This window comes from Lagopus muta, chromosome 32 (genome assembly GCF_023343835.1).
Source record: "Lagopus muta isolate bLagMut1 chromosome 32, bLagMut1 primary, whole genome shotgun sequence".
In the NCBI taxonomy this organism is placed as follows: Eukaryota; Metazoa; Chordata; class Aves; order Galliformes; family Phasianidae; genus Lagopus; species Lagopus muta.
In genome coordinates this window covers 405,367-418,758 of record NC_064464.1, presented here as the reverse complement: position 1 = coordinate 418,758, position 13,392 = coordinate 405,367, and the positions used below count along the sequence as shown (strand labels likewise).

Sequence of the window (13,392 nt, the reverse complement as noted above, 5' to 3'; positions counted from 1 at the left end):
ATGTTTTGTTACTTCTATATTAACAGTATTACATATTTTATGAGAATCATAAGACATAGAATGGTTGGATTGGGAAGGAGCTCCGAAGATCAGCAGGTTCCAATCCCCTGCCGCAGGGAGGGCCACCGACCTCCAGTGATGAGAGCTGCCTCAAAAGTAATGCCACCATTTTATTAAGTTGGGCCATAAGATCAGAGGCGGATGTTGGATGTATGGCTGTAGAGGCTGAACCTTCCCACCAGCGTCCCATTACATGTTGCTGCCATGTGACAGATGGCAGCAGAGGGGCAGTCTGAGAGAATGGCATCTGACATGGCAGTGCATATGAAGCAAAGGTGTGCCGCTGAATTCCTCCAAGTTGAAAAAAAAGTTGCACTCCTTGACATTCACCAATGCCTGCTGAATGTTTGTGGAGAGCAAACAGTGGATGTGAGCAGAGCGAGGCAGTGGGCGATGCGTTTCAGCAGTGGTGACGGTGGGTCACCTTCGCTGGTGCAGATGGTGATGAGCATGGTATGCAGGCTCTTGTTCATCACTGGCAAAAATGCATAGCTAATGGTGGTGACTGCAGAAAAACAGTGCTTTGTAGCTGAGAATTTGCTCTATCCAATAGTGTTATGGTGGTCTTTGTGTCTGTTGTAGTTCCCATGGAAATAAATAGGAAGCCTTGCTTTTGAAGGAACCTAGGCGTATGCAGCCTGAGAAAACTTCCATTCACTAAATGTGGCCCAGGAGAGCGAAAAGGTTGGACATCCATGGGCCAAGGATGAGAGTGGGCAAGAGAGTAAAGGTATGGCTAGGGTACTGGAGTTCTGAATTTGGGCTTCGGGAGAAGCTTTGGGGTTCAGCATTATTGCAGTGTACTCTTGTCAGGGTGAGGAATGCACTTCGAGGCACAAAGAAGGCTTAAGGTCTGTGGGTTTTGCAGTCTGAGTGAGTCACAGCAGCACCAACATCACCTGAACCCCACTTTCCTCTTCAAGATCTATATTTTTTGCAGGGCAAGCTCCTCTTCCCTCCCCTCCATCTCCCATCTCTGTTCTCCAGGCTTCTCCTGATCTCCCCATCTCATTAGAGGCAGCTTTCTACCTACCAGCCTATGCTCCAGGATGGCTCCTACAGGTCCTGGGTAGCTTTTGTCAGATCTTTGTACATGATTTCTCTACCACAGACCTTCCTGGAGACAGTGGAATCCTCTGTGTACAAAATGGAGAAGCCCTTAAGGAAGACTGGAAACTTCTGAGATGAGAACCCATATCCAAGTCCTTTTAGTATGCAGGGTGTCACAGGGAGTGAGGAAGAGGGGATCTCAGAACCAACATGCAAACAGGTGCTGCTGCTGGCCTGTCAGAGGCACTGACAGATGTGAGCCTGCAAGCACAGACCCCAGCCAGGAGCCAAGGGATGGCCAGTCAGCTATTGCAGGCTGAAGTCACCACACAGTTGGATTAACAGCCGTATGCTTCCTGCTGGATTGTGGGTTTGTGAGAACAACTGACCCTAACAGCTCCAGAAATGCCTCTCAGGAAGGAAGACAGACAAAGTCATTGCATGCCCTTTGTTTTGATAAGGTTCACAGAGAGCTTGGTTCCTAATGTACAGCATGTCTGAGTGACACTGCACAGGTACAAACTGAGTAGTAATTGATGTGGATAATGATAATTTAAGTGAAAAACATTAGAATACATAAAACACAGAATAAAACATTCAATAAATTACACTTTGACAATGAATACACAAACCAAAAATATACAGTTTGATACTGTTAAAATCTGCATTACAATTCTTAGATAGAAAAAGTTGGGCAGCTCACTGATTTCAAAACCCATTTGTTCAACAGTTTCCACAGAGCATCCTTGAGTTCCTTATTCCTCATGCTGTAGATGAGGGGGTTCATTACTGGAGGCACCACTGAGTACAGAAATGACACCACCAGCTGCAGGGATGGGGAAGAGATGGAGGGTGGCTTCAAGTAGGCAAACATCACAGTGCTGACAAAGAGGGAAACCACAGCCAGGTGAGGGAGGCACGTGGAGAAGGCTTTGTGGCGTCCCTGCTCAGAGGGCATCCTCAGCACGGCCCTGAAGATCTGCACATAAGAGAAAAGAATGAAAACAAAACACCCAAAGATTAAACAAAGACTGAAATAAATAATCCCAGTTTCCCTGAGGTAGTCTGGTTCTGAGCAGGAGAGCTTGAGGATCTGGGCCATTTCACAGAAGAACTGCTCCAAAACATTACTAAGGCAGAAAGACATAGAAAATGTATTGGCAGTGTGCAGCAGGGAATAGAGAACCCCAGCGCCCCAGGCAGCTGCTGCCATGCTGGCACAAGCTCTACCTCCAAACAGAGTGCCGTAGTGCAGGGGCTTGCAGATGGCAACGTAGCGGTCATAGGACATGATGGTGAGAATGCAATACTCTGCACCAAAGAAGAATAATAAAAAGAAGACCTGTGCAGCACATCCAGCATAGGAGATGTGCCTGGTGTCCCAGAGGGCATTGGCCATGGCTTTGGGGAGAGTGGTGGAGATGCAGCCCAGGTCGAGGAGGGCGAGGTTGAGGAGGAAGAAGTACATGGGGGTGTGCAGGCGGTGGTGGCAGGCTACGGCTGTGCTGATGAGGCCGTTGCCCAGGAGGGCAGCCAGGTAGATGCCCAGCAAGAGCCAGAAGTGCAGGAGCTGCAGCTGCCGCGTGTCTGCCAATGCCAGGAGGAGGAACTGGCTGATGGAGCTGCTGTTGGGCATCTGCAGTTCCTGGGCATGGAGTCCTGTTCAGAATACAGAAGATAATGACAAGAATATTCTCAGAGTCGCTCCTGCTATACTATAAAACTTTTTCTTTCTGTTAGGACAGGGTTCATTAGCTCCATTACTTGAAATTAATTTCATGAAGCTCAGCATTCCAAAAGCATAAGAAGCACATGGAGCTTTTGCCTTCCTCTCATTTTCTGATCTTACCCAATCTTGCTAGATATTTTCATCTGTTTCCATGTCTTATATCTTCACCCCAACTGCTGTTCAAGTCTCCTGCCCCTACCTCTGTGCCCTCAAATTTCTGTTAGAGAAAGCTGCCTTTCACAGGATAAGTGTATTCATGTATGTAGAAAATGAAAGAAGAGGTTGAAAGCTCATTCTATGTGAGTGTACGCAAAACAAATGACAGATGAAAGTACAATTCAGGACTCTTTGAGATGTGTTTGATGTTGACAGCCTGTTTTAGATTTCTGCCTATGATCCTTTTCCCTTTTCTCAGAACAGGAAATGGAAAATCCCCTCCTTGTCTCTCCTCTTGCAAAGTGCCTCTGGAAACACTGTGACATGCAGTGTATCTGTGATCCCCCTGCCCCAGGCAGCAGCTGTGGCAGCAGAAGGCCCCTGCCCTGCCCTGCCCTGCCCTGCCAGGGGCTCCTTCCCCCCACACATCTCCCCGCAGCTCCCTGGGCAGGCTGAGTGCTGAGCCTGGCAGGCAGCACAGTCCCTGCCCCAGCACACAGCCCCTGGGGCACAGCAGGGACCTGCTCTGCAGGACAGCCCTGGGCACCCGGCTGCAGCCATGGCAGCACAGCCTGCAGCCTTCCTGGGACATGCAGCCCCCAGGGCTGTGCTCCGATGCTGCAGTATGGAAGCTGGAGTGGAGGAGGTTTTTATCCAAAATAAAGAAATATGGAGTGCCTTCAGACTGACCTGCAATGGGCTGTCCCAGATTTAGTGATTCCTGCATTAAAGCCACTACACTGACTGCAATGAGGGACTTACCTGGTCAAGAGCTGTGAGAAATGCTCCTCCAGTGAGCTCACAGCCTAACGTGCCACACAGCCTGTCAGCTCTCTTCCTTATTTCCTCTACCTGTCCTGCTGTGTGCTGCACAGGAGCTGCTCCTGGGCACAGCTGTTTCCCTGCAGCACTGCCCACTTGTATGAACTCCGTGTGTCCCAGGAGCCCAGAGTAACTCAGCAGCAGAGGATGTCATTTCTATCTTCCCTACTGATCTCCCCTGAGATGTCCCTGGGTCTCCATGGCCAACAGCTCCTGACAGACAACAGTGTCATGACTGTACTTTGAAATGCGCTCAATTAACCGCCAAATGTCCAGTGGACAGTGACTGATTGCAGACATATGGTTAGTCCTACCAGAGAGTGTTTGCTGAAACAAAAAGGGCACACAGACAAGGACAGTGGACTTCCCCTGTGCAGGGCAGTGATCCAGATGAGGCAGTGCAAGCATCTCAGCCCTGGATGGAAACCTTATGATTGAAATTGGGTTCAGATCCCCACAGACCCACCGGAGTTTCAGTGATTCCTCTGGAATTCAGTTCAGATGTGCACAAGGAGTTGCCTGCATGTGAGCTCCTGCTCTGAGTCCTTGGTCCTTCAGCAGGGAGTCAGTTGCTCACACACAGACCCTGGTGATGACCAAGGAGCCTGGGGTGCTGCTGGATGTGTGCCAGTGCTTGTGGAGTGTGTGGGAATTCCCTGAGATAGACACCTCCTTCCTGAGCATCAGCTGAGGGCCAGAGAAGGGATAATGGTATTCTCAGACATCCTCAATGACAACCAACCCCTTTGTTTAGGGCACCCAAGTCTGCCTTTTTAACACGTCTCCATGGTGCATGCAGAGTTATGCAGCTGACTAAATGGCTAAGCTCACAAAAGAAGAGCCAGATCTTTCTCTGTTCCCCATCTACTCAATATTTTGAAGCTCCAGGCACTACAGAGCTGGCACACATCTTCATATTTCAACTGATGAAATCTCAGTTTTCTATGGGCATACACGTGAATGGCATCAGAAGCAGCCTGATGTCAGGCCAGTTCCCTAGGTGGTCCAGCACACACAGCACACACAGATGCTGCTGGCAAATGCAGCACAGGGCCTTCAGGAAAGCCATGTCCTAGGAGTGTCCGTGCTGCTTGGAGAACTCCGAGCCTCACAGTGGGTCTAATGCCTGTGTGCCACCTTCTGAACACAAATACCGTAGATGTGTTATGCAGCCATGCTAGGAACAATGGTGCTTGTTTCTTTATGTGCTTTTACACTAATGAGAACACCAACACATGCAGAGCTAGAAGTCTTTGCTAAGTTGCAGGCCTGAGCTCTTGTTTGGACCACAGGGACACGGTTAAATGGCTTCCACAACTGGACTGTAGCACAACGGGTTACAGAATCTTTGTGATGGATGAGTGAGGAGACAAGGAAAGGTGACTGAGCTCTGTGAGAGTGCACTGAACTTCTCCTGGGGATGGCAGAGCAGCCAGGTCAGAGCAAATGGTAATGGCAACCAAAGGAGACCAGCAGTGTCTGTTCCTGGCTTCCTGATCAGAAAGAGCAAGTGGAAGGTGCCCTCTGCAGGCAGATGGGAGCCTCATCTTGTCAGGCCATTTGGAGGCCATTTTCACTGCAGTGTCTGCTGCAGGGACAGCACAGCAGGGCATGCACCATGCAGGAGATCCCTGGAGAGCACAGCTGGCAGCTTCTTGAGCAAGCCATAGAGGAATCCAAGAGGAGAGGTGCTCTGCTGGATCTCATATTCACCGGCAAGGAAGGGCTGGTGGGGAATGTGAATGTGAAGATGAAAGTGAACCTGAGCTGCAGTGGCCATGGGATGGTCATGAGAGCTGAGGAGCCTGAAGGGAGGGTAAAGGACAAGCTCACAACCCTGGGCTTCAGAAGAGCACACCTTGGCTTCTTCAGTTCTCTGCAGTACAGCAGGGAAAGGCTTTGAGGGGAATTGGTTCAAAAAATGCGGTTACAATATAGGGATCATGGCTTCCAAGCAGAATAAGCCCATCCCAAGGAAAAGGAAGCCAAATACAAATGTCAGAATTCCTTCATGACTGGGAATGGATTGCACTGGTCTCACCCAAAGATAGAAAGGAAGCATGCAGGAAGTGGAAACAAGAGGAGGTCACCTGTCAGCAATGCAGAGACTTTGTCCAGTGTTCCTGCTGAGATGAGTTTAGGAAAGCCAGAGTTCAACCGCAATTGAATGAGCCCAGGCATATCACAGGCAAGAATGGATTGAAGAAATACAATGTAGTCTACAAAAGGAAGGCTAGGGAGAATGTGGGTCCAGTGTAGAATGGGGCAGGGAACATCATGAGACAGGACATGGAAAAGTCTCTGACATTCATTACTTTCCTGACCTCACGGTTTATTAGTTGGTCTGGGTGACTTGGAATCCTGGGTGCCAGAGACAGGTGGGAAATGTTGGTGCAAGGCTGATGTACTGTTGGAGAAAGAAGAGGAGATCAGGGAATACCTAAGCAAACAGGATCCTGTGTTGGAAGAGGCTGACAAGTATTGTAGGATTTTTGAATGGTTTGGATTGAAGGATCCTAAAGCCCATCCAGTTCCAACTCCCTTGCTGTGTGCAGGGCTGTCACACAGTAGATCAGGATGCCTGGGGCCCTTGACATCTCAAACATCTCCAGGGGTGGTGCAGCCCCATCTGCTCTGGGCTGCCTGTTCCATACCAGCTCCATGCCTCACATCCTGATCTACGGAATGTTGGAAATTCCTTCCAAACGTCTAATGTAAATCTCTCTTTTGGTTTATTGTGTTTCATCCTTGTCCTATTATTCAGAAATGCTGTAAGAAGTCAGTCTCCATCTTTTTTATTGGAACAAGACCATGGGTAGAAGATGTAGGGGAGGCATAATGCAGGGTAGTGCCTCCACATTTCAGATCCCCAGAACAAGGAAGATGTCTGCAAGTGAGAGTTGATAAAAATGTGTTAACACTTCTCAACTTCAAACATTCTCATGTGTCATCTCTCTTATTACGCAGAAAATGCTCATATTTCAGGGGATATTATTTTTATTTATTTAATTTCTTATTTTTCCTGAAAGGACAATGCTTTCCAGGACACTGTTTGCAGGACACAAATACCTTCAGGTACAGGATACAGACAGTGGTGCCAGTGCCAATACCCTGTGACCAATGCCCAGCATCCACCGCTGCTCTGCCCTGCTGCTTATTTGATGTCCCTCATCCTCCAGGTGTCTCCAGCTCTCCTAAATCAATGACCGTGGTTCAGGCCATGTTTTCAGCAGGCCATCTGGACACATGCTCTTCCCACTGCTCTCCAAATTTCCCAATCCCTCGCTCTTTCTTCACTCCAATACCTCCCAACTATCTGGCTCATCTGTGACCTTCAGGGGGATTACAGGAATTTGCTCCATCTCTACAAAGGCTGGAGGAGCCTTTGATAACTCCTCAACTGTGATTCTACCTATCCCTGCCTATCACTGCCTAACTCATTTCTTGTACAAATACTCCCTGTGAAAAACAAGCCTCATTAGATGCAGCTTGGACAAGGCATGCAGTTGATCACCATGTTTTACTGTTCGTTCAGTTGCATCACATTTCCTTCGGTTTGTTAGCAAAAAAAAAAAAAAAAGGAAATCTTTCATTGTCCATGTGCAACTGGTTCTCTGAGGAAATTCGGGGGGAGTTGGTGCAAAGGATGTTTAAAAGGGAACAGATGACTGCGGAGGAGAGGAGTGATGTGAGGAAAAGTGATGCAAGTCCCATGAGGCCAATGTGAGCAGAAATGAGGTGGAGAAGCTGAGGAGCAATTTTGTCCACACAGTGACAGAGAAAAGTTCATTAGGGAACACCCTGGATCAATATCAATTGCCAAGTGCTGATTAAAATCCTTGTTTAAACACAACTATATATAAATAGTAAATGAATGTCTGTTGGATTCTTCCTCATTAAGGTCTCTCCAGATACCTCTCCAGTTAGCTGTACAAGTTCTGAACACCTGAAGATGAACGGAAGGCACAAGGCACAGGAGGCTTCTGTGGGTTGTAATGGGCCCCAGGGGGCATTTGCTGCTGAATCCATCAACCTCCAGTACAGAGAGAAGATTGAGTGCTCAAGAAGACAAAGTCAGAAGGAACAGTGAAGATTCTTGGAGTATTAATGGGCCCCACTGAGGGCCATTATCAAGCAAGCTTCCCCAGGGACTTGTTAGAGCAGAGAATTGGAACCCATGATTGCAGGCAGACCAAGGCAGTGGCTGTGATGCTGAGAAAAGCCTCCTTTGTCTTGTGAAGCAGAAAGGCCAAGCCCTGATCCCCAGAGCCTTGGCAGGGAGATCCTGTCCCTCCTGCTGGCTCAGGGCCCTTCCTTCCTGGTGCAGTGGGATGGAGTTTTGTGTGATGTCAAATGAAAGAGAAGGGGACAGCAGCTGCCAGACTCTGCATGGGGTGCAAGGATGCCGTGAGGCCCAAGTCCCATGTGGGCAGTGTGTCTCATCCCAGGATGTGGGATGTGAGAAGGGCCCAATCTGAACAAGCAGTCAATCCTAATGAAACTTTGAACTTCAGATCTCTGAGTTCTAGAGCCCTCCTTAAGACAGTCTGCCATCGTTTTATGTCCTTTATGTTTTGAGGTGCCCAGAATTGCACCCAGTGCTCCAGGTGAGGATGCAGGTGCTGAGTCAGGCACTTGTTCTTGTTACACTTCATGTGGTTGGTGCTTACCCAGTTCTCTAACTTGTCCACATCTCTCTGAAAGTTTTCTCTACCCTCAGTAGAGGAAACAGCTCTACCCAACTTGATATCATCAAATATAACATCATTTATATCAACAAATGTATTCAAAACATCTTCTTAGTCCTGTAGGCAAGTCACTGATGAAAACATTATAGAGAACTGGCCCTCAGATGGAGCCCTGCGGAACCCTGCTAGTGACCATCCACCAGCATGATGGAACCCCCTTTGATGGAGCCATTTCAGCCAGACCCACCGGCCAACTGCTCCCCCATCACATTATGTTTCTGTCTAGCCCTGTGCAGAAAAATTGTCCAGAAGAAGTATCTAAGAAAGAGCATCAAAAGCTTCACTGAAATTCTCAAGAATAACCTCAGTTGGCTTCCCTTGGTCCACTGGATGTGTGATCTTGTCATAAAAGGACATTAAGTTTAATAAGACTTTCCCCTCATGAACTTGTGTTGGCTGTGACCAATGACAGAATTGTCCCTCAGGTGTTTTTTCGGTAACTCCCAGCATCATTTTTTCCATGATTACATCAGGTACTGAAGTGAGACTGACAGGTCCAGAATTGCCTATGTGCTCTTTCTTGCTCTTGTTTAAAACTGGGAAATGCTTGCCAGCTTCCTGTCATCTGGGAAATGGCATGACCCTAGACTTCTTCTGATGCCATTCAAATGAGAGTCCTGAGCAGACTAATAAGGTGTCATCAGTGAAAGCTTCACAGATGGAGCTGAGAGGAAGATCTGGCTCTTCTGTTGTGAGCTCATCCATTTGGTCAGCAGAATAACACCCCATGCCCCATGGGGACAGATGCAAAAGGCACACTGGGTGCCCTAAGCACAGGGCTGTGGTGGCATTCAGGATGGTGAAGAATACCTCCCTTCTGGCCCTCAGCTGATGCTCAGGAAGGAGGTGTCTGTCTCAGAGATTTTCCACCACAGTTTACAAGCACCAGTAATTGCATGCTTCCTTTTTGTGTTTGGGTTTGACCAGGTTGATCTTTCCCAGTCATGCAGGACTTCAGACATTTTTACCTGGTTTCCTCTTCCTTGGAATGGACTTATTCTGCTTGCAAGCAGTTATCCTTAAATAGTTAACATAATTTTTTACCTTATTCCTCTCAGAGCTTTACCCTGCCACAACACTGTACCTCACAGACACTTGAAGAAGCCAAGATGTGCTCTCCTGATGCCCAAAGCTGTGAGCTTCTCTTTTGTCCCCCCTTCAGACTCCTCAGCTCCGCCATCCCATGGGCAATGCAGCCCAAGTTCTCTTTGATCTTCACATTCCCCACAAGCCCTTCCTTGACAGTTAGCATGTGATCCAGCAGGGCATCACTCCTCATAGGTTTCTCTACAGCTTGGTCCATAAGCCGTCACCTGTGCTCTCCAAGGATCTTCTGGATGGCTTCTCGATGGCACAAATTCAGCAGATTCCAAATTACAATCATATCCCTTTTGTCTTTCAGGAGCTGTTGGCCATGGAGACCCAGGGACATCTCAAGGGAGCGGAGCGCTGAGGATAAAACTCACATCCTCTACTGCTGTGCTGGGCCAGGCTCCTGGGACGCAGGGAGCTCCTACAAGGGCAGCACTGCAGGGAGACAGCTGTGCCCAGGAGCAGCTCCTGTTCACCACAAAGCAGGGCTGGGAGCATGATCTGCAGGTGACTGAGCTGAACAAAGAGAGCTTACAGGCTGTGTGGCACCTTAGCCGGCTGTGAGCTCACTGGAGAAGCATGTCTCACAGCCCTTAACTAGGTAAGTCTCTCACTGCACACAGTGTTCTGGGTTTAACTGCAGGAGTCACTGAATTTGGAACATCCCATTGCAGGTCAGGATGCATTAACTCTGTTTCTTAATTGTGGATTAAAAACTGCTCCATCTAAGGTCTTCCATGCTGCAGCATCAGAGCACAGCCCTGAGGGCTGCGTGTCCCTGCAGAGCAGGTCCCTGCTGTGCCCCAGGGGCTGTGTGCTGGGGCAGGGACTCTGCTGCCTGCCAGGCTCAGCACTCAGCCTGCCCGGGGAGCTGCGGGGAGACGTGGGGGGGGAAGGAGCCCCCCAACAGGGCAGGGCAGGGCAGGACAGGGGCCTTCAGCTGCCACAGCTGCTGCCTGGGACAGGGAGCTCATAGCTACACTGCACCCAGAGTGTTTCTAAGGGCATGTTGCAAGAGGAGAGGCAAGGCAAGGATATTCCTTTTCCTATTCTGAGTGAAGGATGAATGAAGGCAGAAATCTAAAAGGGGCTGTCAACTTTGAACACAGCTCTGAGACTCCCAAATTTTTCTTTAATCAATAGCTTGTTTTGTGTACAGGCACATGCAATCAGCCTCTCCTTTCTCAAAGGATTGAACCTGTTGAAATTATTGTCATTTTCTGCAGACATGAATAATGCACTTATCCCACAAACAGACAGATTTCACTAACAGACAGTGCACAGAGGTTAGGGTTGTGGGCTCAAAGAGCAGTTGGGGTAAAGATATGAGACATGAAACAGATGAAAATATCTGAGGAGATGGGATAAGACTAGAAAATGAGAGAAAGATTAAAGCTCCAGATGCTTCCTCTGCTTATAAGTAGTGGAGCTTCATGAAATTAAATGGAGCCAATGGAACATTTGCTAAAGAGAAAGTGAAGGTATTATAATATAGCAGGAGGAGTGACTCTGAGAATGGCCTTGACTTGTCGTTATCTTCTGCACTCTGCACAGGACTCCATGCCCAGGAACTGCAGATGCCCAACAGCAGCTCCATCAGCCAGTTCCTCCTCCTGGCATTGGCAGACACGCGGCAGCTGCAGCTCCTGCACTTCTGGCTCTTGCTGGGCATCTACCTGGCTGCCCTCCTGGGCAACGGCCTCATCAGCACAGCCGTAGCCTGCCACCACCGCCTGCACACCCCCATGTACTTCTTCCTCCTCAACCTCGCCCTCCTCGACCTGGGCTGCATCTCCACCACTCTCCCCAAAGCCATGGCCAATGCCCTCTGGGACACCAGGCACATCTCCTATGCAGGATGTGCTGTACAAGTCTTCTTTTTACTACTTTTCTTTGGTGCAGAGTATTGCATTCTCACCATCATGTCCTATGACCGCTACGTTGCCATCTGCAAGCCCCTGCACTACGGGACCTTGATGGACAGCAGAGCTTGTGCCACCATGGCAGCAGCTGCCTGGGCCACTGGACTTCTCTATTCCCTGCTGCACACTGCCAACACATTTTCACTGCCTCTCTGCCAAGGCAATACAGTGAAACAGTTCTTCTGTGAAATCCCCCAGATCCTCAAGCTCTCCTGCTCAAAATCCTATCTCAGGGAATTTACACTTATTGCGGTTAGTGCACTTGTGCTTTTTGGGTGTTTTGCTTTCATTCTTTTCTCTTATGTGCAGATCTTCAGGGCTGTGCTGAAGATGCCCTCTGAGCAGGGATGGCACAAAGCCTTCTCCACGTGCCTCCCTCACCTGGCTGTGGTCTCCCTGTTTCTCAGCACTGTGGTGTTTGCATACCTGAAGCCCTTCTCCATTTCCTCCCCATTCCTGGATCTGGCGGTGGCAATTCTCTACTCAGTGGTTCCTCCAACACTGAACCCTATTATTTACAGCATGAGGAACAAGGAGATCAAGCATGCCCTCAACAAAGTGTTTCAGCATGCAATATCCTTGCTTCAATAATTTGCACGACTTCCTCACATCGTTCCCAGTGATGGATCTTTATATTTTATGTATGTATGTGTCTCGCTCCAATTTATAGGAGGGAGAGGAGGTTCTTTTATTATCTCTATACCCAGTGTGAGATGAAGAAGCAACGGTTCCAATGTTGGTCCGACCAGTTGATTACAAATCTTAATCAGGGAAATGGGGAAGGGGAGGATGGACACTATTATGAATTAGGGTAATGGGGAAGGGAAGGAGGGCGATAGAAAAGATAGAAGAGAATAAGCAAGGAGTCTTTATAGGCAGCAAGAGGGACACAGTCACCACCATGGATCCAGCATGGTTCGTAGTTCAGTCTTTGATCTTCAGTAGTGGTGGGTCGTCGGGCAGAGTTGTTCTACTAACGACCATGACAACGACCATGGTGATGACGGCCCCTTTTCAATGGTTTCAAAGTGGTTGAGTCAGCTGTCTTTGGAGTGGCAGCTTCTGGCTCTGGGATCTCAGCAGAAACTCCTTTGTTCTCATCTTCCGGGCCTTGCCAGCAGATAAGAGGAAGCAGGGATGCCCATCTGCATCCTGTTTCTCACAGAACACAATGGTATCATCCCCCAGTTTTCCCACACCTAGCTGGAGCTGTTTAGTCACAGGCCGGATCTTCGGCCAGTGAACACTCCTGAGCACTCTGATCCGCTCTTCTACAGAGCAAGCAGCTCTGGAGGAAGGGGCTTTCAAATGTTCCCAAAGCGATATTGGTTGTCACACGGTTAGCACCCATCACTTGCCTCCTTAACAAATCACTCAGTCTTATCACAAGAAATACCTCAGGAAGCAAGCTTTGAGCCAAAAAACAAAGAAGGACTTTCACACCACCCCGTGGCTCAAAGATTGCTTGAAATGAAGCATAAGTGACCCTCCATGGTGGTGAGGAAAAGAAAAGGGAGAAAAAAAAAAAAAAAAAAAGCAAAGAAGCAGGAGGGAAGGAGGAGGGGGAGAAGGGGAAGTGAATCGTTACGCAATTACTAGGAAAGATTTCTGGGATTGGTTACAAATGTTGCCCTGATCTGTTGGACTTGTCCATCATCAGTTGAAGTGGTTACAAAGTACATGGAGGATACAACACCTTGTACAAGTTGAATAAAACATGGAATCCTACAAGGTACAAACACAAGAGCTGCAACAACATACAGTAGAGAAAATAGGGTACGTTTGACCCATGGGCCACCTGGAAGCCAGGAAA

At 48.5% G+C, this 13,392-nt stretch overlaps 2 protein-coding genes across 2 annotated transcripts; one reads left to right on the top strand and one right to left on the bottom strand.

The window, feature by feature from the left end:
* Positions 1-1,786: 1,786 nt before the first annotated feature.
* On the bottom strand, positions 1,787-2,755 carry LOC125686122 (olfactory receptor 14C36-like). Its single transcript, XM_048929802.1, has one exon. It carries the CDS (start codon positions 2,744-2,746, stop codon positions 1,787-1,789), a length of 960 nt encoding a protein of 319 aa, XP_048785759.1. The 5' UTR covers positions 2,747-2,755.
* Positions 2,756-10,632: 7,877 nt separating this feature from the next.
* Positions 10,633-12,743, top strand: LOC125686118 (olfactory receptor 14A16-like). Its single transcript, XM_048929773.1, has one exon. The coding sequence runs from the start codon at positions 11,235-11,237 to the stop codon at positions 12,168-12,170; it is 936 nt and encodes a 311-aa protein (XP_048785730.1). The 5' UTR covers positions 10,633-11,234; the 3' UTR covers positions 12,171-12,743.
* The last annotated feature ends 649 nt before the right edge of the window (positions 12,744-13,392 follow it).